Source organism: Lycium barbarum, chromosome 6 (assembly GCF_019175385.1).
Source record: "Lycium barbarum isolate Lr01 chromosome 6, ASM1917538v2, whole genome shotgun sequence".
Taxonomy (NCBI): domain Eukaryota; kingdom Viridiplantae; phylum Streptophyta; class Magnoliopsida; order Solanales; family Solanaceae; genus Lycium; species Lycium barbarum.
Window position 1 is genome coordinate 111564881 of NC_083342.1, and position 25758 is coordinate 111590638.

Below are 25758 nucleotides of genomic sequence, written 5' to 3' on the forward strand. Positions count from 1 at the left end.
GAGAGTTCAAAGGGAAACCTACTTATCCAGATGCGATTAATCCTTGCTTGCAAATCACATAGTTTTTCCATGCATGTTTTCATCATATAGTCATTCCCATTCATATGGGGATTGTTGGGTTTTGTGTGGTGTGAATGGGAAATTAGTGATTTTCCCGAAAAGGCACCAGTAGCAATGGGTGTGACTTTTCTGTAAAGTCACCACACCTTTTCATAACACCCATTAGATGGCTATATAAGTTGAAGTTTTGCTTCAGATTTTTTAATTCATTGAAGCACAAAAACATCGAAAATCAAAATTTTCTCTCCGCTCAAAACTTGTTCTCTGCATTTGTTTTCAAAACAAAATATTAGAGTCGTGTGATTTGGTGCCGCCATTTGAGTTCGCTGAAATTCTGCAATTTGTATTGCCACTATCGCAGAATAGTTTTCCGTTCTATCATGGGAAGAATTAATCCATTAACCTTGGCAACTATGAGGGGATTGGATTTCTTAAGGACACACAAGCAACTTGTGGGCTTGGAAATTTTCTGCTTCATCTAATTTCTATCTTTAACGTTTTTGGTTTCTTTTTACAAAAGAGAAACTGGTTTTAGAAAATTACTGGAAAGTTATTGATTTGTGTTAATTTACTGGTTTTAGTACATTACTGGTTTCAGTAGTAAATTACTGCTTTGAACACTTATAGATAACAAGAAAATAGCCTGAAGGCAAAAGATGTGAGATTGTCTCCCCCGTGCGATATATACGTGAGGCATAATCCAATTCTGGTCGTGTCTTGACTCCATATATAATTGCCACATTTCAGAATCAGTATCGTTGTATTGTAATGTTCTAAATATCTCACCTATATATACACATACTCGTTCTTATGAGAAGAACACCAATCCAGAAATTATTCTCCTTCTGGAATTCTGCTACTAATTTTCTCTTTGTTGTTTTGCTCCAAGTTGATACTAGAAGAGCTTGTCGAATCCTAGGGAATACACCTACACGGGGTTAAATATATCCTTAAGGACAACGGCATTCACAACAAGCCTCGAGCTAGAATGAAATTACTTTGATCAAAACTCAACAGAAATGAGAATCTATGTTACTAATAACCAGTACACATATCTAATTTACAGAAAAAAAACTGAAACTACAAAAAAAGAGGCATTTCTCATTTCTTGTGTACCAAAATTTTCGAGTCACAAAACCAGCATAAGCAACTCACAAAGTATTAACACTTTTTAACATTTTCGCCTAAAGGGTTCACACTGGCCATTTTACAGTTCAAGTAAACTCAGATAAACCTTTTATAGCTCTTGGCTGCAACTGCTGGCTTTCAAGCCTGGCTTCTAGCAGCTTTGCCTTCAGTGTATTCTCTTTAACACCTAGTGGTAATTTTGAAGAAGATTCAATCACCTCACGATCCGGGGCTGTTAGTTTTGATGTCCACTTCTGCACTGGACTGGCAGGGCCAGTAAATGTCGTTGGATCGAAAGACTGTTCCACATGCTTATCGTCATTTTGAAGTGGCTTAGCTTCTGAAGGCAATGAATGATCTTTAAGTAAGTTATTCAGCAAAGAACTTCCTGTTTTCATCAAGTTATTCTTTCTCTTCTGAGATTTTCCTTGTTTTGTGACACGTTTCTTAAGCACACCAATCTCATTACCTTCAACAGGAGTCTCTTTAACTACCATTGCCTCGAAAATTTTCTCTTCAGGTTGGATTCTTGAGCTAGTCATGTCAGGGTCCTTTGAAACTTGAGCTTCAATCTTCGTCTGTGGTGGATTAGATTCAGTTATTTTTCCGACATGGATGTTCGAAGTAAATTCCTCCTGTTGATTGATGCAGCTGATTTCGTCATGCTTTCCACTTAAACCTCTATTTGATTCAGAAGCACGTATAACGTTGTCAAATGAATCGTCATCTTCCTTCTCTATTCTGGGTGCACTTGCTGGATTGTTCAAGTGAAAGGATTCCAATGAATGCCTGTGTAAGCAGTTCTCCTTTGCTCCTTTCAAGTTTAAGACATTATTCCTGTAATCATTAGATTGTCTAGCTTTAAGAAAGGTCTGTATTTCGGACCACAACTTGTCTACAATTGTTTTCTTTTCTGCGGGATCATGACGTCTTTGGGCTTGCTTCATTTGCATTCTCTCATCTAACCAGGCTTCAGAAATATGGATGATCAACCCATCCTTCTCTTCAGTCAACATGTGATCTTTTTTCAGTTTGCTTTTCAAGAATCGAACATCTTCTTCATACTCCTTAATTCCATAGGCAAACTCATCACATAATTCTTCTAGCATAATCCGTGCCTCCCGTTCTCTTTCAAGTTCTTTTAAAGCAGTAGAGAAAGAAGATTTCACTTCAGCAAGATCTCGAGCAAGCTTACGGTGAAGATTTTCTGAGTGTTTCCTCAACCTTCTTTCATCTCGTAGCTCATCCGTCAATGTCTTGACTGCTTCTTCAGTTCTGTTATGCTTGTTGTTCTTTCTTCCAATTCTGTACTCAGCAATTAGTGTCATCAAGTCATCTATTTCTTCTCTGTCTCGTTTCTTTTCTTCTTGTAGTTCCTTAACACATCTTTGGGAGTGATCAAGTTCTTTTCTCAATGCTTTCACCAACGACATGTTTGATGATTGTTGTTCTTCAAGGCTCCAAATCCTATTAAGTATATTAAGTAATTCCGTTGATGTTTTCAGGCTGTAGCTGGACTTTCCACTTCTACCTTTAAGGTCCTTTGAGGTGGTGGGAGTCTCAACAGGTTTATAAGGAGCCATCTGTCAGGGAACAGAAGGAAATTAGACATTATCACACCACTGAAATAGGTTATCACGAAATTTGCTGAAGTAATCAATTATAGCACGTGCAAGACAGACTTGAATGCGCTTAAACAAGTTGATGTGCACGCAATTATCTTCTCATTTCAGGACAGGAAACTTCTCATGTGGTAAAGTCAGTTCATAATAAACTCAATCAAGTGACATTCAGGGAACACTATCTGAACTATATCCAGACTATATTCACCAGAAAATTTGTCGAAAACAGTTGATAGAAGCACATCTATCTTCTGAATTCACTGATATTTAGCCACTTCTAAAATCAAAAGCTAAATATTTCATTATCCCCGAGTCGCATGGAAGCTATCATGGTTACTAAAGGTACCATAAATTCATTGGCTTAAATATTCATACATCCATAAAGCTTTCGGGTAGTCACCAACTTTGACATAAATCCTGTGGAATCTGAGAAAAAGGGAGGGGGAGGTAGTAATAGAAATAAATTGAACCATGAAAAATGCATGTCTAGCTACGAAGGAAAATAATGATTGGTCTTTATGAAGTACTGATTCATTCCTGAACTAGGTTCTCAAGCTAAAAATACCCATTAAGTCAAAAAGTACCCATTATTTATGCCATCAACATGCTGTAGCAGGGGAAGGGGTAAAAAAAAGGTGCAAGGAAAAGTTACCTCCATTGAGCTACAGTAACTTGCAGGAGATTCAAGCGATTGAGCGCCTCCATTCTTCACAAGTAGATGATGATGATGCTGTCTAAGTGATGCAGCAATGTCCCTCCCTAAACTACTGGTGCTTGTTGGCTGCAACAACGTAAAAGAATCACAGGGAATCAGGTTATCGCCTCTGGATGCAAGTTAGAGAAAAAAATTTAAGACACTTCATAGTTTAGCAGAAATGAACCAAAGAGACATCCTTTTAACTCTTCAATCAAATTAACCGACGGGGAAACTTTGTTGAGATGATTTTCCTTCGTGTTGAAAGTTTTCAACTGGAATTAAGCGTTCTCAAGATTAACACAACAACCTACACAATTGACTTGGGGAAACAAGACTTCTGTAAAGCAATTCTATGTGGCAGTGCAGTGGCAACAAACAATTATATTAAAGAGATACATATATATTTGTTTGTCTTTCTAACCTATGTGGCATGGTATGAACTTGAGGCACCTAAAAAAGCTTAAGCATTGAACAATTTCATAAGGCGAATCCAGGATCTAGAGTACACTCGGAGTTTACTTAGTTGGAGCAGAAAGCAATGAGTTCGGCTGACCCGCAAAACTGTCTTTTTTTAATAGTAATACAATATGCAGTTTGGAGTAAAAAAAAAAACACCACAACTAAATAAGTAAGTTTCTTGTACTTGACCTGCTGTGGTGGGCTATCTGGTGGGTCAGCTGGTTGGCTGGGAAGCTTAGAACGTTTTTTATCTTTTTGAGTTTGAGGGGGATGCCCAACCTTGCTCATCTTGACGATGTTTTTCACTTGTGGCTGAAATTCCCAGAGATTAGCACCAAGTTTTCTGACAGAGAGTGAAGCAGAATTGGATGGAAAAGGCAAATCTTGAAGCAGAGAACCATCAGATTGAGCCAACCCAATTTTCCATGTAGGTGAAGGAGTACTACAACTACCTCCTCTTTTCCCCACCAAAACACCTCCTTTCAACTTTAATACCAACAATTCTTTTTCTTGCTGCTTTTTCTTTTCCTCTCTCTCCATCTTTTTCTCACTCTTGTACATACCCAAATTTCAAATTTCTTGGTGCTAATTGTCTTACTCTAAAGTCCTCTTTTTGTATAAAATTTTCAAACACTTTAATTTGATGTTGTCCCCCTTGTCATGTCTCTTACTTTAGACTACTATTTTTTTACCACCCCTCTGTCTCTCTCACACACGCGGACAAAGGTAAATTCTTGCAAGTTCTTGTGAGCTCCTCTTAATCACCTATTTCTGTTTCTTTCACAGTATGTCCCAATTAAAAATCTTTTGTCTGTTTTATGTCACTCTTATCTCTCTCCATATCTATCACCAGTCTCTGCAGTTCTGATCTTTTCTCAATTCTCCTTGTCGGCAACTTTAATGTTATGCAATCAATTTAATGCACTCTCTTACAATAAAGAGATCTCTGGATATTTGGGAAATGTTAAAAGGGTAATGTTTAGCTTAGGCTTTTAATCATGCGGATTATTGGTGAGTGTGACACGTACAAGTTACAATACTCATCACCAAAACGACCAGGAATGAGACATACACACATGCAAAGCGGCAGCTATACTGTGCTAGGGAAGTAGTCAAGAATTTTCAGTCCAATGAGAATTTAACCAAACTGGCAATAAAAAGAAAGAAAAGCCAAAAGTTTTGGTAGATAGAGTCCAAATTTGAGGACTAAAAGGAAAAGGGTTGATGTGGTCCATAGGCTATGTATGTCTTTGTAGCTCTGGTGTGAAAACATCATTCTTCCCCCACTTGGATTCACTATAAAAATTTGCAAGCATTTAATATTTATAACAATTCAATTAATTTACACACATTTTTACTTTAATTTATTACTCCGCTTACTTATAATAAATTAGTGTTTAATTAATTCTCCCTCTGTTTTAATTTATGTGAATCTTTTCGGAGCACGAGAATCAAACTTTATAATTTTAACCATAAATTTTGACATAGATCTTTTAAGTTTATAAAAATAAAATTTATAGATTTAGAAACTACATAAGAAACACTATAAGACATGATAATTTATAATTCAAATAATTTCGGTCAAAGAATCATCTCGTAGACTCTCCAAATAGTAATAGGTTCACATAAATTGAAATAGAGAGATATGATTTAAACATTGCCCCTATGGACCTCTCCTCTCTTCCTTCGTAGTATACTATTTACTACTAGTAGACAGAAGGAATTATTAGGCTAAAATCATGCCTAAAGGATCCTAAGATTGCAAGAATATACCCTTCTCTATTCATCACTACTGTTTCTGTGCTTAAAGAGTAAGATATTTTGTGGTCTTCGTGACCACAATGCGACATTATATTATTTACTCCACTTGATACCAATTACCATGATCTTCAAATAAATTACCCTACTAAGTATTCTTATATATTATATACTCCATCTATTATGTAGGATATTACACAATGAATTGCAGTAACTCTTTTAACTTAAAGAAGTCCAAGGGACAAATGTTTGTTTATGGATTTCTTAGCGAAGGAAGACGAATAGCCAAATGTCTCATTGATGAGATAAAGACACTTGACGTTATAAATATGAAAGGCTATTGGTCTCTCTCTAGTCTCTCCACTCATATACACACAAAATAAAAATCTAATTTATAAGTCTCCATCACATATTGCAACCATAAGTATTGAGCGGGTAGATGGAAAATTAAAGGTGCTAATTTTTATTTTGTTTCGACACTTCAGGGCTTAAGGTAATTGTTTTTTCTTGTATTACGTATTAAATATAAGAGTATCTTGTACACAAACTAAGGTGCAAGTATTAGCTCTTTATAAATTTTATTTCTGCATATATATACATTTGTAATTTTTCTCTTCTTGTGGCTTTTAATATAGCCAAAATCCTCTATATTAATATCTAACATAAAACAGTTAATATTCGATAAACAAATATCTGTTCTTTAAAAAATAAATATTTAACACTTTCTTTGTCAAGTGATGATTGATACATGCGCATGTTGCTTAATTTGAATGTAGAGTAATTAAATTTTGGATCATTTTACAGAAGATTAAATTTTATAAATGATCAATGACAAATATCACTATCTCTTGTTCAATCAAGTGGAATTCTTGGCAAGACTTTTGGACTTTTGGTTTTGGTACTTACATATACTTCAAAAGCCTGGTCAAAATGTGAACATGTGATATCGTCAAATAAATTGTACCTCTAATACTAGAATGTGCTTAGTCGTGCACGACCTATACATAATAACTAGATCGCAGCACGAGCCCAATACTTTGGATTATAGTGTATTTATGTGTATGTAATTGCGGATAGTGTTGGTATATATATTTTATATTGGGTAATAAACGTACAAACATATAAGTATATAATATCTGTTTGTTTATTACATTGATGATTGCACTGTCTATATATATGTTTGACTATTACATTGATGATTGCATATATATATATATATATATATATATATAGCTGGTTATGGTAAACAGTTAAAAAGTAAAGTAGTTGGGTATTTTGTTAATAGCAGTCATGCATGTTGCAGCTGTGTGACGCCATCGTTCACAAAGTACCTGTAGAAATTTGTTGTTAAAATTAGTGGAAATGTTCAAGTGGTAGATGCAGAGAGTGTAGTAGTAGTTTAGTTGAGTTAGTTGAGTCATGTACCTTTTCAAAGCATGAGGCGTCACATATGCTTGTAATCCAGCTTTTCAAAAAGACAGTGTTGTGGCAAAAAGATAGTAGCTTGACAGTGCTATAGCAAAAAGATAGTTGTTTGTGCTTTAAAAACTTGTTGCCAAAATCAAACACCAAAAGTGACTTGATAACAAAATGAGCATTGTTTAGCAATGTAGATGTTCATCAAATGATTAAACATAGCAACTAAACGTATATTCCTGCAAGTTAAATTAACATTGATATTTGTAAGAATAAATTAAAGCACGTGAGATTATAAAACCAAATTTAAGGCAGAAGCAAAGTCACTCACCAGAAATAGAAAAATAGCTTTTTTGTAGAAAGAAGGTGAAGAAGAAGCACAAAGTGAGAGTAAAAAAGATACAAAGTTCCTTCAAAACATCTTCTAAAACAATTCATGTAATAATTTAGCCAGTCCAACACATTTTGAGTTAGTCCGATAAAGCATTCTCTCAATCAGTGAGACTTGTAGTTCAAGAACTTTTTAATCATCCTCACAATTTATTCCATGAATCATTTAGAAACTCATAGTCCTTTCATTTATCTCCTTCAGTAAACCAATTCGATTTGGCAAGATAAACAAAATCTCACTCAATACCACATTTTTCACTCAGCTGGGAGAAAATGTGGGGTCCAGTCCTCTATCCCATATTTTAAGAAAGGAAGATTTTTCTTCCTTTGACAAAATCACATTGGTAGCAATTGTGGAATTGGCCAACAAGTCAATTCTTTTGTTCACATAGCCGTGATGTAAGCGCTTACCTCATCTTAGTCGTGATGTAAGCGCTTACCTCATCATAGGAAATTCATTCCTATAAATAGGCGGCTTATGGTTCATTTGTAAGAACACCAAGATCATTTGCTATACACACCAAAATCTCAGACAATACATCTGAGTGAGAGCAAAGTGAGGTGTTCCATAGACTGTGAGAAAATAGTCTGTGAAGAAAAATAGAGTGTGAGTGATATTGTAGTAAGGTGGGAAATCAAAAGAGTGTTATTTCTTTTGTGGGTGTAGTGGTCTTAGGAGTATTTATACTCGTTACTACACAGTGTAAAATTCCTTACTATAGTGATATCAGCTGCTCCTCTTGGCCGTGGTTTTTTCCCTTATTCAGAAGGGTTTCCACGTAAAATCTTGGTGTCATTATTGCTGCATTTTATTCTTGCTGATTTAACCATAACTTAGTGTTCCGCGTTTATCACTAATACCGTGAATATTATTTTGCGGGTCTATTTTATTCCCATCAAGTGGTATCAGAGCCAAGGTTCTGTCTAAGTATGCTCTGTGGTTGCAGCACAGTCTGAACTTCCACATCAGAAAAGAATTACTTTGGTCTTCGAATAAAATAGTATTTGTATTTGTGATAAACGATGGAAGCCAACACTGGTAATGGTTACTTTGAGTGGTGTAAATTATGCCATTTGGAAGGGCAAAATGGAAGATTTGCTCTATGTCAAGAATTTTCATCAACCTGTCTTTGCCAATAAAAAGCCTGATAATAAATCAGATGAAGAGTGGAATTTGTTGCATCGGCAGGTTTGCGGCTTTATTAGACAGTGGGTTGACGATAATGTGTTGAACCATATTTCTGGGGAGACACATGCTCGGACCCTATGGAAGCATCTTGAAAGTTTGTATGCTCGAAAAACTCGTACCAACAAGATGTATGCAATGGTATGCACTCGACCAGATATTGCTCATGCAGTCGGTGTTGTAAGCAGATTTCTCGAAAATCCAGGGAAAGAGCATTGGGAAGCTATGAAGTGGATACTCAGGTATCTAAGAGGAAGCTCAGGGGGAGCTATACCATGGCAGTCGAAGTTGCAGAAGTGTGTCGCACTATCAGATATGCTGACCAAGGTGGTACCGAGAGACAAGTTCGAATCGTGCAAAGAACTTGTCGGCATGCACTCAAATTAGAAACCAGTGTACCCTCTTTCAGGTGAATGGGACTGGAGGGGGAGATTTGTGGGGTCCAGTCCTCTATCCCATATTTTAAGAAAGGAAGATTTTTCTTCCTTTGACAAAATCACATTGGTAGCAATTGTGGAATTGGCCAACAAGTCAATTCTTTTGTTCACATAGCCGTGATGTAAGCGCTTACCTCATCTTAGTCGTGATGTAAGCGCTTACCTCATCATAGGAAATTCATTCCTATAAATAGGCGGCTTATGGTTCATTTGTAAGAACACCAAGATCATTTGCTATACACACCAAAATCTCAGACAATACATCTGAGTGAGAGCAAAGTGAGGTGTTCCATAGACTGTGAGAAAATAGTCTGTGAAGAAAAATAGAGTGTGAGTGATATTGTAGTAAGGTGGGAAATCAAAAGAGTGTTATTTCTTTTGTGGGTGTAGTGGTCTTAGGAGTATTTATACTCGTTACTACACAGTGTAAAATTCCTTACTATAGTGATATCAGCTGCTCCTCTTGGCCGTGGTTTTTTCCCTTATTCAGAAGGGTTTCCACGTAAAATCTTGGTGTCATTATTGCTGCATTTTATTCTTGCTGATTTAACCATAACTTAGTGTTCCGCGTTTATCACTAATACCGTGAATATTATTTTGCGGGTCTATTTTATTCCCAACAGAAAAGAGATTCAACATAACTTTAGAATAATAAGATAGATTCATAAAGCTCAAATCTTTTTTACTTTAAGCTTTAGCAGATAACTAAACCGAACACTTTCTTGCTCCAGCCATATACTGGCACTACACTTGTGCTTCAAAACCAACATAGCACATTACCATATATAAACAAAAGCAGCAAAATTTATAGGTTTTATAAAATCAAATAATTGAAACATATGGTGTACATTTTGTATTTGATTTTTAAACATCCAAGCTTCAGAATGTCATATAAATTCAAAAGATAAAGTTTTCTTTCACATAACAGAATCTATTGTCAGTTTTTAGGTTCAAGTCTATATATTGCTACTAACAAAGACCTAACTACTGTACATGTTATTTCAATGTCTAATTAATCACAAATCATATCTTAAATTCAAGTGATAGGAATAAACTGTAACAGTAGCATACTGCATATTATTACAGTGCCGCATCTTAACTTTGATGGCCTCAGCAAAAGGATCTATTGTACAGTTAATAGAAAGTCCAAGGATTGGGAACACAGTATTAGGAAGGCACTGGAGAGATCTTAGAAAGTCATGTCAAATAAGGAAATAATAAGCTTCTCGAAAGAAATTTTATATTATCACGGAACAACAGGAAATTGAGGGAAATCCTTTTCCCCTTACTTCATCAGTACTTTACACCACAGCTAAATAAGTGAAGATATATAGTGTCAGTTAGCTAGGTTATGCAATTATGTTGAAATTTGCAAGTGGAATGTCAAGATTAAGCACAAATAACATGACATGGCAAATCACAAGGACTATACTTTTATTTAATACCCGCGCTGTTTGGGCAGCTTAGATGCATTCACAATAGAAAGACCATATATTGTTGTTAACAAAGACCTGAAGAATAAATCTTTAACACATAAACATCAACACCAGTAAATTAAATCAAAGGGGTGGACTGGCCCGTGGTGTTCGGGCTAGTTCAGGCGCACCTCGACTAATTTCACAACATCAATGAATAAAGGCATAGCAGTTTTATCAAAAGTTTCAACTCATATAACTTGAGGAAAAAAAAAACAGTAAGAAGAAAATAAGGTAAAACCTGAAAAGGATAAAGTTTTAATGGATCGGTTTTCTTTCACATAACAGAATCTATTGTCACTTTTGAGGTTCAAGTCTATATATTGCTACTAACAACGACCCAACTACTGTACATGTTATTTTAATGTCTAATTAATCACAACATTCATTGATAATCATATCTTAAATTCAAGTGATAGGAATATACTGTTTTGACAGAGCACTTAAACCCTTCAAACAGCTTGAACGACACAGAACCTTGATATTTTTGACTGGTCATTAAGTGATGATGAGCGCAGGAAGATTAGTGAAATCCCACAAAGTAGAGCTTGTCTTGGTAAAGATTACACATCTCCTTATGGACCTTACAAGACAACCTTTAATTATTATTTTTTTTACCAGTAGCATACTGCATATGAATTGAGCTACATGTACACACAACAACCACATCTACTCAACTTGGTCCAAATAAGATAAGGATACCCAAGGATCTACAAAATTCTCAGAACAATTAAAGAAATCTACATTAGAGCCAAATAAGGCAAAACCATAAGAGTTAGCCATACCATTGGCACAACATAATCCCCATAAGCAGAGATATTATTGGCTAGAAAAACTAAAGTCAACTTATCATCAATTTTTATTAGTTCCTATTCCGATGTAGTTAATACAAACAGTGGGTTTTATAAATCTTATACTCTGTAAAATTCTCACAGATGTTAGAAAGTCATGTCAAATAAGGAAATAATAAGCTGCTCGAAAGAAATTTTATATTATCACCATCATAATGTGAATCAAAGATTAATTAAAAGAATTATCATGGAACAACAGGAAGTTGAGGGAAATCCGTTTCCCCTTACTTCATCAGTACTTAACACCACAGGTAATAGTGTCAGTTAGCTAGGTCATGCAATTAAGTTGAAATTGGAATGTGGAATGTCAAGATTAAGCACAAACAACATGACATGGCAAATCATAAGGACTATAACTTTATTTAATACCCGTGTTGTTTGGGCCAGCTTAGACGCATTCACAATAGAAAGACCATACATTGTTGCTAACAAAGACCTGAAGAATAGATCTTTAACACGTAAATATCAACACCAATAAATTAAATCAAAAGGGGTGGACTGGCCTGTGGTGTTCGGGCCAGTTTAGGCGCATCTCGACTAATTTTGCAACATCAATGAATAAAGCCATAGCAGTTTTATCAAAAGTTTCAACTCATATAACTTGAGAAAAGAAACAGCGAGAAGAAAATAAGGTAAAACCTGACTAGTATAAAGTTTTAATGGATCGGTTGTATGGCATTTGGGGAATCATGGAGTGACTGAAGCTTGTATTAGATGTTGAAAACGTGAAAGGACATTTAAAATAAGTGAAAATGTTTCTGTAAAACTTGTGCAGAATATAAAGTTAATGTTTGTTTTTCTCTATTAAATTGGAGTATTGTTAATCAGTTGGTTCTAAGTATTTTGCTATGGCACACAATAGAAGATTCAATTATGTGTGAAATTGTGAGACTTACATTTTGAGTAGCCTTTACTCCTTCTTGATAGGAGCCTTGATTTATGTTTTTTGTCTGGTGCTGGAAGGTCTGTCTTTGGTGGGCAGGGTTTGCTGGATCCTTGGTTCTGAGCCAATCTCCATAGCCTTGCCCTTTCTTGGTTCAGCAGCGCCCATCATTGGTGTAGTTGGTAATGGTTGGTTGGTAGGCTCTTTTTCCTCATAATTCAGAACAGCTAGTTTATCCTGATTTTTGGAAAATAATCTTTTCATTTGAATTTTGAAAGTCTTTATTGCTAATTGTCTACGTGCATTGTCAAGAAGTAGCGCTTTTCTCTACAGTGAGAAAGTTAATTAGGCATGATGATTGTCATAAGTTTATAAATTCAATCATATGAAATACCTTTGCACTGTAGATGTCATAAATCTCTTGTACTGTGAGGTCCAACATCTTTGTTGTTGATTGATCTGAGATGGACGCTGTTGTGCTACCAGTATGATCGGTGACCATAGCTTCAAATTGAATTCTATTTTAGTATAGTAATGTCATAGCAGTTTCAGTGGGGTTGAATTGAACAATTTAATTGCACAAATGTGTAGTTAAGGGTAACGTAAGTGTACTTTTTATAAATGAAGCAAAACAATCTAAACATCTTTCAGTAGTTGTAATACCTGGGAATAAGTTTGGTGGATCGTTCGCAGTGCATGCAGTAGATTGGCCTTGATGAAGTAGTTCTTGAAAATGGGGCCTTACAATCTAAGCATGCCATGGAGCTAAATGTTGGTCTTCATTTATCAATGAAAGTTCAGCATCGATGTAGAATATTTGTCCCTGTAAATTCAGAAATTGATTTAGTTTTTGTTGAGTGCAAAAATAGTAGCAAAGAAATGGAAGGTTAGATGTCACTCTTTGTTCTTGTTCCTGCGGCTGCATTTGGATATCAAATATGAATATTGATTCTTCTTCAAAGGGTACAAAAAGAAAAGTGTCGTCTGGGGATATGCTTTTAGCTGTGTATTCAATGAGTTGTTGTTGAATTGTTTTGGACCTGCAAAATAAGTGGTTTCAGAAATGTTGTCACATTTGTGTTGGATCCTTGAAAATTACACTACTTTTGGGGGATGTAACTGCTATTGGAAGCAAATGTTATAAAAGTTGTATTGGCATTACCATGTAGCTAATGTGGTGGCTCCTGGGTATGTAGGATGTAGGAGTATTGTTGTGTTGTATCTACTCCATATTCCTGCATGGATATGGATATTTATTTTTGGTTAGTCGTTAGCTGTTTAAGGGGGGGGGGGGGGGGGGGGGAAATGTAATTCTTTATGTGTTTTACCTGATGATGATTTTACCACTCTTCTAGCCAAGAAGACAGGATAGTCTTTAACCTTCTCTTAAAGTTCATTTCCATAATATTCGACGGAGTCCTCCCAAAGTGTTAGCTTCTTAGGCTTTTTCCTGTGGATGATACAAAGCTAATGTTTTCATCAAAACAAATTGACAACAAACCAAGACATCTCTTCACAACAACAGTATTGAGTTTCACTGGGCATGGAGCAGTCCACGTAGCATTTTCTCAACCAACAGTTAATAAAGTTCGACTTTTCAGGTTTTGAGAGGTGCTTTGGTTTCTTCTATTACAAACATGTTGTACATACCAAAATTCTAAAACATGGTAAATTGTCCAATTTGGTAAGTGTTTCAATCTCTTCCTCTCTTTCTTTACATATATCAAAAAAAAAAAAGTAACAACTATCTGAAATTTTTTGGTGACAAAAATATCCGATTTATACAAATCAAAATGTAATATCCGACAATACAAAATGTTAAGCCTGTGAGAATATAGACTTACTGAGTATCCATAATGATGAATTCTTGGATTTTCTTCCCATTTAATGCATTACTTGGAAGGCCAGTATTAATAAGTAGTCCAAGGACATCTTTACATAAAGAAACAATAAATTAATAAGTAAAAAATAGAGTGTGCATTTATAAATGACATATTGAAGGTTTTTTACTTACTAAATTCAAAATCTTTCAATTGATACTCAATAGCTTCAAAGGGGGTGACAGCCAGTCGTGTTGGTGGTGGTGGATCCTCTGGAGGAATGACTTTCTCAATTGGTTCGACGATAGTATTTTTGTCAATTGTCCAAGTGTATTTGTTGAATGGATTAGCATATGCGGGATTTGGTTCTTTCACTTGTGCAACTGACACCAGGTATGTTTGGAATGGTTTGAAATACTTGTCAAATTGCATTATATCAACATTCCAAATGATGGCTTGAATTTGATTTTCCTGCAATCAAATAGCACATAAGATTGTTATTAAATCATGGAAACATGTGTAGTTCGTAGAGTATAAAAGCAGTAAAGGCACCTCTTCATGTTGCAAAACCATCAATTGGTATTTTCCACTTTTGTCTTTCTTGTCTCTGGGAGGATATTTATCTACTACTTGAATTTTGCATATCCAATCCTTAGTTTTTGGAGTGATTGACTTGATAGTAAATTTAACTGCCATGTCAATCTAATCTGCAATTACGTAATAAATAGATATCGATACAATATATATATAAACAATGATAGCACTGACAATGTTCTATACAATAAGAAAAGGTAGATAACAATGCAATTGTTTATGTGATGTACCAAATAATAGCGTTAATCCACGGAAAAAGCTTTTTGAATGACTTCATCATAAACTACATTATAGGTAGAGTGATCGTCATTGTCCTCAGCTATAGATGGTCTAACTAATACCTTCACGCAGTTAGAACTTTTGGCTCGTGATAAAGCAACATATAATTGACCATGAGAAAATGTTGGTTCACCTAGGTAAATACCAACAAAGTCTAACGTTTGACCTTATGCTTTATTTATAGTCATGGCGTAACATAATCGTATTGGAAATTGTGTTCTTTTAAACTGAAGAGGTAATTTTTCATCCTGCGATGTTAGAAGAGGGATTCGTGGAATGAATACATGTTTGTTTTTAAAATCCCCTTTTGATATTGTTGCACTGATGCTATGACTTTTGAAATCATTACATATTAATCTAGTTCCATTACAAAGACCGTCACAAGGATTTAAATTACGTAATAACATAATCGGACAATTTTTCTATAACGTTAACTTTTATGGAGGTAAACTTGCAGGATTTAAACTGTGCATGTAATCTTCATATTCGCTTTGATCTTTTGGATCAATTGTTTCATCAATAGCCAAGTAATTTTCGGAGGGATTGGGTATTGTGTTATTAGCATATTATTAATTTCATCAACAAAATCATTTTTTGTTGTTAAAATACAGCGAGAAGTAATAAATGAAGCATCTGAATGATGTACATGTAAATTGGGATAAGTAACTCTAAATAAAAGCTGTAGGGATTCTTGTTCGGAAGTAAATGGAATAATTAAAGAATGAGGAATTGTAATTTTTCCTTGGGTATTTTTCTTTTTGTTTCCATTACCAATTCGCATTAAGTATTCGCAGAAAGCAGGATCTGTTTTTGCACACATATTTTCTGTCAATTGTAATATTTCAAGTTGATTCCAAATATCAGACCACAATAAACTTTCACGAATAAAATCTTCTTTTTTTCCACTACGTACAACGAGAAGGGTCTGTCTAAAATCACCGCTGAAAACAATTACTTTTCCACCAAATAGTATATTGGTTTCCATTAAATCTTTTAAAAGTAAATCTAAAGCCTCAACCATTTTTTTTTTTTGCCATTGGGATTTCATCCCATACAATTAACTTAGCATCTCGAATCAAAGAAGCTAATGAACTTTGTTTGCTTATATTACAACTAAAACTTTCTTCAATGTCAATTGGTATTTTAAAGCGTGAGTGAGCAGTTCGACCTTCGGGAAGGAGTGAAGCTGCAACACCTGAGCTTGCTGTAGCTAAAGCTATGAACCCGCCATGTCTAACAGTAGCTAATAAGGCACGGTATAAGAAACTTTTGCCAGTTCCACCGGGCCGTTAATAAAGAAAGCGCCTAATCTGTTTGAAAATATTCGTTCAATTATGATATGGTAAGCTCTTTTTTGTTCGATATTTAATTTTTTTTCTAATAATAAATCTTGTTCACTAACTGTAATATTTCTTTCAAAATGAACATCTTTAGCTTCTTTTTCTGTTTCAGAGTGTTTTATCATTTCTGGTATAAACTGGAATTCGTTGATATCATGACCCATTGAATGTAAAATATCATTAATATGATTTAACACTCTGTAACGTATATCTTGTGTACCTAGGTTGGTATATTTCTTAAAATCCTCAGACAATGGTTTCTCAAAATTTTCCCACAATTCCTTTGGATTAGTAGGATTGCAGTAAATTAATAACGTAGCAAATAAATGCCTCATACTGTATGGCATTTGGTAACTTATAGCTTCAGACATACATTCTATCAAATTGTTATCAGAAAGTAACAATCCTCTTTTTTCAGCTGATTCTCTAAATGTATTGTATGGTATTTTGTTTACAATTCGCAGATCTTGATAAGATTTTGGTCCTCTTACATTCATTAGAAGAAGTATAAGATAATATCCCTCCTTCTGTTGGATGGCATGTCACAACACGACCAATAACTTTTCCTTGTTTGCGACGGGACCATGTTTTATCCATTGACCACACAAAGTATTCTGGAAATTCTCGATATAGTAAATTAAGGTTTTTAGCATCTTCATCTTCAACATTCATCAAGAAGAATTCTGTCAACATTGTTTTTCCAATTGTAGGATTATTTAGAATTTTAGTAATGGTATCAGTACTTTTGAAGGAAACAAATTGTTGTCCTTCTAAATGTAGTTGAAGGTGATATACACTTGGAATCATTTCACTGATATGAAAAGCAAAGATACGCCATGTAGCTTTTGGTGGTGATACCCATCTAGCAGATTGATATTCTTTTATTTCATCTATTTCTATATTTGTATCATTTGAATGTACATGAAACACAATTTTATCATGTCCTTTGCAAATATACTTATAAATGTATTTAATAACTTTTATATCTAAACAAATCTCTACATTTATATGACAGCTAAATTTACAAAGCAAAGATGGATTATAAGGAACAACCCATGAATTATCAATTAGATGTTCTCTAATTTTTACAGTTTTTCCAGTGTTTCGTCTTCTATAAATTGGATATGAATTTTTTCCTTTGCTTGTTTGTTCAGCAAACTCTTTTGGATACTTGAATTTACAGTAACCTTTCTTTCTAGTACACATACTTGCTGGATTTAATGCATCACAAGGACCGTGAATCATATGTTTTGTAACAAGTGCATATAATTCAGGGTTGGTATCAGGATCTGGTAATTCAGCACAAACATATTTGTCATATGCTTCAGGAGTCAATAACTTGTATTTCTCCTCTAATATAATGAGAAAAAGAGCATGTGGGAGTCCCCTTTTTTGGAATTCTACAGTATATATAAATGCCGCAACTTTAACAAATATATTTCTCTTTAAGATATCTTTTTTAACTCTTCTAATTTTGCATGAAATATTCTGCTAATTAAATCCGGCCTATTTTGTACTTCATCTGTTTGTAGGATATTGGCTTTTATTTCAGGCCATGTAGGATTACATGTCATTGTAAAAAATACATCAGGTTTTCCAAAACGTTGAACCAATGCAATAGCATCCATATATCGGCGACACATGTCTCGTGGACCTCCTGTAAAGCTATGAGGAAGATATCTATTTCTACCTATTTGCGAAGCTTCTCTTTCTCCATGACGTAACATATCTAAGAGTCCTCCTAACATATCTATTCTAAATAAATCTTGATTAAGCGAAGCAAAATCTAATCGTTGGCTTTCAATTTTGATTCATTCATCCACTGTTTATTGTTGAAATAATCTTCCAGAATGCAAAATCATATTTTCATCATCTCTTATTTGTAGTTTGTAACAATAATACTCAAGGCAAGAAATAGTATTTCTTTTTCGTTTTCCTTTTTGCAGCTTTTCAACTTCCATATCAAGAAAACCATCTATTGAACATATATTTCTTACACTAGGCGATTCTTCGTGTTCACAATACATTAGGTTGTTGGATTTGACAATTGAAGGTTTTTTTTTTTTTTTAATACCACAGTGCCATCCATTTTGACCATAAGGCAATAATAGTGGATATTGTAATGAATCATAACAACCGTAATAGTAATTTACTATTTGACTTCTATTACTTTCTGTATATATGCGAATATGTGGCGCAGACACACAATTATTATTATCATCTTCTACCCATATCCCAACAACTTCTGAAACTATTGGTAAGTTGTAGATTCGTTGATCTAGATCAACATCATATCTAAGGGCAATATAGAAATCAGATAACTGGGAAATATTTATTAAAGATTTCAGAAACTTAGAGTAGGGATTGTAAGATTTTAAGATGTCCATCAAAGATTTCACAATTTTTGCATTAAGTTTGTTTGAGCATGCCCTTCAATTTTGCAATTCGTTTTCACTGTCAAAGAAATACAATTGTAAGTTCTTAGCTTTTTGATTAGCTGGAACCAAATCATTTATAAAATGGTACATTTGTCCTTGGACTTTAAAGGTATAAACTCCATTACTTCGTTTTGCTAAGTGTTTATCATAAGTTACTCCAAGTGATGTGAAGGCAAATGTGTTATTATATGTTCTAATGTAAGTTCAAAATTCCTTTGATCCCTCAGTGTTTTCCAAATACAAATTTCTTAACTCTTGTGGCATTTGATGTGAAATTAAGTGAATCGAACCATTACTACAACAAAATGCAGGTGGCTCATATTCAAACTTTTTGGCTCCACAAAATTCACAATTCGGAACATCTTTCAAGTTAATATAGCTCGTTGTTGCTTCTGCACTGCTTAAGGTATCAAGTTGTATGAAACCTATTCCTACATATTAAACTTTAACGTAAGCATGAAGGAATAAGCAATCTAGGAAATGCATGGCGATTGTTATATTTTTATAGAAACGGTTGGAAACAAACTTGATTTGTAGTCATCACTCACTTTTTACTATGATGTGTACACTTTATGCCTGACGATGATTGTTGACACCCAATTTTGTCCCGCCTCTCTCCCGAAATACCTATTAATACTTCTGGTATTTTGAGAAATTGAAAATATGCATTTAAATTTTACTATAATTATTAGTCTTTTATTAGCACCCACGTTTTATTATTCCGCTGCAGTTATTATTATTGTTATTATTATTATTATTATTATTATTATTATTATTATTATTATTATTATCTTTATTATTATACTTAAATTATCATTTTATTACTAATTGTCATTAATTATTATTTCTTGTTATTTCCATTATAATCATTGTCATTATTATTATTATTAATTACTAATCATTATTATCAGCGTTATTTATTATCATTATTTTATCAATCATTATTATTTATTATTATTATTATTATCATCATTATTATTTCTTATTATTATTATCATTATTATTTTATTATTGCCCCTATTATTGTTATTATTATTAATTTATTATCATTTTGTTATTATCAATAATTGTTATTTATTGTTATTATTTTTATTATTAATTACTATCATCCTTATTATTGTTATTAATTAGTATCATTTTTTAATTATCAATATTTTTTATTTTCTGTTATTATTATATCTATTATTATTTTTTTTATCACCATTATCATCAACATTATCATTTTTACCAATATCATTATTGTCATTATTATTAGAAGTATTACTACCGCTATTTATTTGCCGCTATTATTTAGTATTATTGAAACTTGCATTTCTCGACGTTTCTACCAACTTCCGCACAAACATCGCATTTTATTTCGCACATTTAAATGATAACGTTTGTTATTAAATATTATTGCACGGTCATTTACGACATCATATAATTTTTACTCGGGTCTTTTTATAATTACATATTTCCGTATTAGGTGATATTCTGGCACCCTTAGTACATCGTTAATCAAAATCGGTCTCTTATTCAAATTTAGAAGTCAAACTATTTCTTACACTCGGTCCGCATTTTGACTTACCGGACTCCAAATTAAAGCCCGATTGACTCCTGATAATTTTGGACTAGTCTTAGGGTTAGTCTTAGGGTTTCCCTTCATTTTTTTTTCTCTCTTCCGCCGCAGCTCACATCGCCTCCCTCTCCTTTTCCCCGTCATCATCCTCATCGCTCACCACCATCGCACCTTCCTCCGCCTCCCATCTCCGCCGTCTCCATCCATCTCTCCGTCGCCACCCACCTCCGTCATCACCCACCTCTATCGCCATAGCCCTAACTCCATCCACCTTCCACCATCTCCACCGCACCTATACCCCCACGTGACTTCCACTTCATCTCTGACACCTCCACTACCTTCGTCACACCCATGTTCTCCTCTGACACACCCCACGCCCCCACTACACTCCTAACACCACCCCCCATGCCACCGTTTCAGACCTCTGTCTCCACCACGCTCCTCCACCCCACGCCTCTGACACCCCCATTTTCTCGTGTTCCCCATCGCCTCTCTCCTCTCCCACGTTACACCCACGCCTCCATTCCCCTGTTCCCCACGCGTATCACCTTTTATTTCGACAATGCAAAGCAAAATGGGGATAAATAGGAGTGGCGAATCAGCTTGGAAAAGAAAACTCCCAAAAAAAGAAATCGACAAAACTTTCATCTTTATCACCAGAACCCCTGAGAAAGCATTAAGATCGCAGCCGTCACAACGTTCTACATCGATTTAAGACACGAAATCGATCTTCTGTTTTTTTTTTTTCGTATTGCATCGAATCTAAGAACACTCAAGTTTGATTCGGGTCTGTTTCAACGTAAATTCAAGTGTTTCGAGGTGAATCGAAGAACCCGTACCCACTTCGCTGCACTCGAAGAAGGTGAACACCTTTCCCATTTCCTGTCTAGCTCCATTTAATCTAAGTTTGTTTACTTTCGTTGTTATTTTGCGTCACTCATGTTCAGTTTAGCATATGGTTATTGCTATTAGTAGTGCGAATATAGCTTAGCGAGCTTTGTGCATTTACTGTGGTTGTTCCTTGATAGAGTTTGGTATGGTTTAATGGTCTTTGTAGATTGATTATTTGTTAACAGCAGTAAGCATGATTGAGTTGTGGATATCTAACGCGTTAGGTTTGTTCTGAGACGGTGTGAATATGGTTGGACTGAAAATATGGTAATATGGTCTGTGATTGATGTTACAAGAAATGGACAAAAATCTTTGGTATGGTAATTAAGTTGGCTTTCTTACCGAAATGTTTTTTTTCCTCTCTTCAAATAGTCAGATTGTTGGTTAACTATGTCTATGCGAGAGATTAGACCCCTGTTGATATCTGTTAGTATGTTTAACCCTCAGATGATGATTGAGGGATAGGTTTAAGCGTGTGCTAGTACTGATTCCATGATAATAGATTCAACTATAAAAAATGATGCCAACTTGAGTCGGATTAAATGTTGTCTGTATGTCCCTATTGTCAAACATGATGTTTACTCGCATAAAGTTTGTTTAGTTCTGTCTATACCTGCATTAAGGTCATTTGGATTGATCTAAGCTGAAACTGCCTTCACTGGAACTGGAATGACATTTTATCTAATTCCTTAAGTGAGCAAGACCATCTGTTGCTTCTCCCCTAATGACTCTTTTCAAACTATGAAGCCCGTGCAATTAACTTGATGTTAGTCTCAGTATCGCAGATAGTAGTATGTGGTTCACCTAAGCTGTTTGAGCTTGATTTTCTATTTAAAAGGATTTCAACTGAATAGAGATTCAGACTTTAGTCCATGATCCCTCTCACTCGTCATTCGTTATTAGGACATTGCTAGAAGGATTATATTGGTTTTAACTAAGGAGCTTGGTTCTACTGTTTGATTATAAGAGAAAATTCAGGTTCTTAATCTCATTTGAGGAATCCTGTTTGTCCTCATGAACTGTTTGTACACTAATATTGCTTTACGCAGATTTTAAAAGAGATTTGGTCCTGTTTTGTACATGCATGAATATTTGGTATTGTTAAATCCCGCTTGGTGTTATCTAAATCACTATTTTGCTACTTGAAATTGTCAATCGTAATTTGAGTCTCACAATTAACAGTGAGGCAGTTCCAGTGATAAAGTAACAGTTTAGCCAGACCTTTTTTAAAAAAAAAAAAAAATCAGTCCAACACATCTTTTTGAACATGCCCCAAGTTGAATACTTGTCCACTGCGTGGTCTGGCACTATATTCTAAGTAAAATATACGGTCGAATATGAATGAACATTTTTTTTCTCTTTGCCCTAGTTGTATCTTGAGCAGCTTATTCTATATTAGTATAGGACTATAGGGAATAAGTCATCTAATATGCACAGCCCTCAACTTAAAAGAATTAGAAATTTTGTCATGTTGAAAGGATTTAGGTAAATTAGTCATAACTAAAAGGATAGTTGATTAGTTTCCTTCCTTCTCTGGAAATTCTAAACTTGTTCTCGTTTGGATCTTTGTGTAAAAATTGTATGTTAATTCCATGAAAACTTTACATTTATGTTCTATGTATTTATGTCGTATACTAAGTAGACATAACTCTCATATCTTGAAATGCATACAAAGAGGTATATTTCACTTTTGGATAGATATAGGACCCGCTTTCATTTGTTTAGACAGAATACTTCTCATCTGAAAGGTCCATCTTTTAACGGTTGTATGAAAAAATAAATAAATTAAGTATGTTGGTTCGGTTGGTTCTTATTCCTCACCGATTGTTCATTTGATTAGTGAAGACTAGCTGCTATGCCAGCGCGGATTCATCGTCGCATTGTTTGAAAAAGTACTACTGATCAGTTTAATAAAAAAGATATACATCATTTGATTTGGTTGTTGAAACTGTGAACATAGTTTAAGCTGGAAATGACTTGTCGAGGTCCTCTTCTTTTCTAGTCCGCTGTTGCTCGTAGATTTTAAAACAGTAGTGAAATAATTCTAAATCAGAATCTTACATTCATAAAAAATATGCTTTGGTCTGGGTTAGGCAGTTTGTTATTTGACTAAGACACGATTTACTGATATGTTTTGAATTTATTTTTCTTCATGTCTGGCCTTATCCATTGATTAGATACTAATTTCTTTTCTTCTATTTTATGCATGACCGTCGAATATGAGTCCGAGGGACTCATCTTGTTCCGCATTCGGTGTTGGGCTAAAAGCCCAACGTGATCATCTCGAGTCATTCCCTGCCAGCCCATATCCACGTCAAAAAATGAAAAATTCCGGGTCAAAGCCCATATAGCAAAACAGAACAGCAGCAGTAGCAGGCCTTAAAATGGGCTGAACCCATTTTATTTTACTTCAGCCTTTATTTTTATTTATGCACTTAATTTGTATTATTCGACTAACCTTTACTTTGTTTTTTTATTTTTCTAACTTGGATGAATTCTAGTAAAATTTAGTGAGTTAGCCTTAATATAATGGGTAGAATGTAAGAAAGAAACTCGTCGTTAGTCCCGTAAGCTTCTTTCCACATTTGAGCTATTTATAAACATACATAATGTTCATTTTATTGGAATAATCGATTTGCAAAATAACATACCCATATATTTTGGGTTTAAAAATCATCTCTGTTTCTTACCACTTTTTTTAGAAATTTTTAGGATTTCACTAATATACAAGTCTAAATCCAAGTACATTTTTTTTATAAATAACTCTTCGGGGTTAAATCAATTATGCATACTTTTTTTTAGTCGAATGTAGTTAATAAAGCCTAATTTTGTTTATTCTAAAAAATGCAAAGTCAATAAGTACCTCCTCATTTAGTCATTGTAAATATTTATCAAAACACGGCATAAATTTGCATTTTTCTTTTGCTTATATGCACATTATCATATCTCACAAATCTTATTTTTTGAATAGGGTTATTACACTTTCATTTAAAGCAATAGTAACACTTATAAGCTTTATTTTAATAACATTTTTAAGCTTCCTCTTTTTTATATACAAGTAATCACAAGCCCTATTTTATATATAGCATTATCATATAGAAGTGTTTAAATCTTAATGACATTTATAAGCATTATTTTAAATAGCATTAAAAATCATATTTTATGCAAGTCATTATTTTCTATAAATCTTATTTCCAAACAATATTATTACATTTTCCTTCAGAAATTTTAGCCATATCTCTTAGCCGTTTTTCTTAAAATTTAAACCCTATATTTGCATCTTTAGCTTTAATTAATTAACTTAAGTTGGTCGGATAACCGTAAGTTAACGGATTCTGAAGGATGCCTAACCCCTTCCCTTTAGGATAATATAGAACCCTTACCTAGAATCACACTAGTTAAGCAGACCATTAACAGAGGTTTAGTTTTAGCTTTACCTTAGTTAATATCTAGGTGTCCTAATTCACCGTTAAATCAATTAGGTGGCGACTCCTTAAAACGAAGCAATATGGGAATCACCAATATGTTGTACTCCGCTCTAACCCGGTTAAAATGAGGTATAACAGCTTGGCGACTCCACTGGGGATCTTTTAGGTTCTTAACCATAACAACTTAGGTTAATAATTAAATTTGTTGGATGTTTGGTTGTTTTCTTTATTCTTTGCCTTTATTGCTGCTTTATTTTTTTATGTTCTTTTAAGTGATTGTTTTATTATGTAAATTTTCTATGTAATATGTATGTTATTGCTTTCCTTAAATTGGCATTCCGCTCATATTTCTTCCACTCCTGGAAAACTCACACATATTCACACACTTAAAGCGGCTTCGCAGTTTGCGCCCGTGCACTACTAAATTACCCCTTTAGTTGGATTGGTCTAGTGGATTTAGTCGATCAGCGGTGCAGTCGACGGCCACGGACTTTCCACTCCCAAGTTGTCCGCTTGGGGGAGCCTTGCGTCATAGGAAAACAACTCCTAGTCAGCCTAAGATAGAGCTAAGCCAAAACCCTTTAAGGGCATGCACGAACCTAGGAGGCTTAATACCTAGGGTGTATTAAGTCCATTAGTCAACCTCTTCCAAATGTCCAGGTGGGTCTACGACCCCGAGCGATGGTTATCACGTTATGTGCATTGATTTGAAGGATGAATGTGCGTTATGTGGACCATGTGCTATTTAGGTAGAACTAACCATTTGTGAACGCAGGTGACCATGAGTCAACACAATGCCTACCCGAGATTCAGCATGGTTTTGAGCGTCCCTTCCCAACTAACAGCATGGTGGGTTGATTTGGGGGATTACAGACAGCGGGTTGTACGTGGAGCATTGGGACACTTACCGTCTTTGATGGATATCCAGCCCTGCAGAGACATCATCGAGGCTGCAACCGTGTTTTGGGATGAAAAGAGGGTCGTGTTTAGATTTGGCAACATTGAGATGACTCCGTTGTTAGAGGAAATAGGAGGCTATATAGAAAAT

The 25758-nt window shown here is 34.7% G+C and overlaps 1 protein-coding gene and 1 long non-coding RNA gene across 8 annotated transcripts in view; both read right to left on the reverse strand.

Annotated features, from left to right (window-relative positions):
• Positions 1-1141: 1141 nt before the first annotated feature.
• On the reverse strand, positions 1142-5088 carry LOC132645500 (uncharacterized protein At5g41620-like). Its single transcript, XM_060362514.1, has 3 exons — positions 4156-5088; positions 3463-3591; positions 1142-2771 (listed from the first exon to the last, which is right to left on the reverse strand). Exons 1-3 carry the CDS (start codon positions 4525-4527, stop codon positions 1275-1277), a joined length of 1998 nt encoding a protein of 665 aa, XP_060218497.1. The 5' UTR covers positions 4528-5088; the 3' UTR covers positions 1142-1274.
• A 1839-nt stretch (positions 5089-6927) lies between these two features.
• The window catches only part of LOC132645501 (uncharacterized), a 37963-nt gene continuing 19132 nt past the window's right edge, over positions 6928-25758 (reverse strand). For 2 of the 7 annotated variants that reach the window (XR_009584113.1, XR_009584116.1), the window contains exons 3-13: positions 14735-14889; positions 14377-14653; positions 14207-14294; positions 13691-13812; positions 13525-13597; positions 13261-13402; positions 13026-13185; positions 12757-12866; positions 12376-12599; positions 7150-7379; positions 6928-7055 (exon numbers count right to left, since the gene is read on the reverse strand). This is a non-coding gene — a long non-coding RNA (uncharacterized LOC132645501). Of the gene's footprint in view, positions 7056-7149; positions 7380-12375; positions 12690-12756; positions 12881-13025; positions 13186-13260; positions 13403-13524; positions 13598-13690; positions 13830-14206; positions 14295-14376; positions 14654-14734; positions 14890-25758 lie in introns of all 7 variants that reach the window. The other 5 variants (XR_009584119.1, XR_009584114.1, XR_009584118.1 and 2 more) reach the window with 5 other exon arrangements.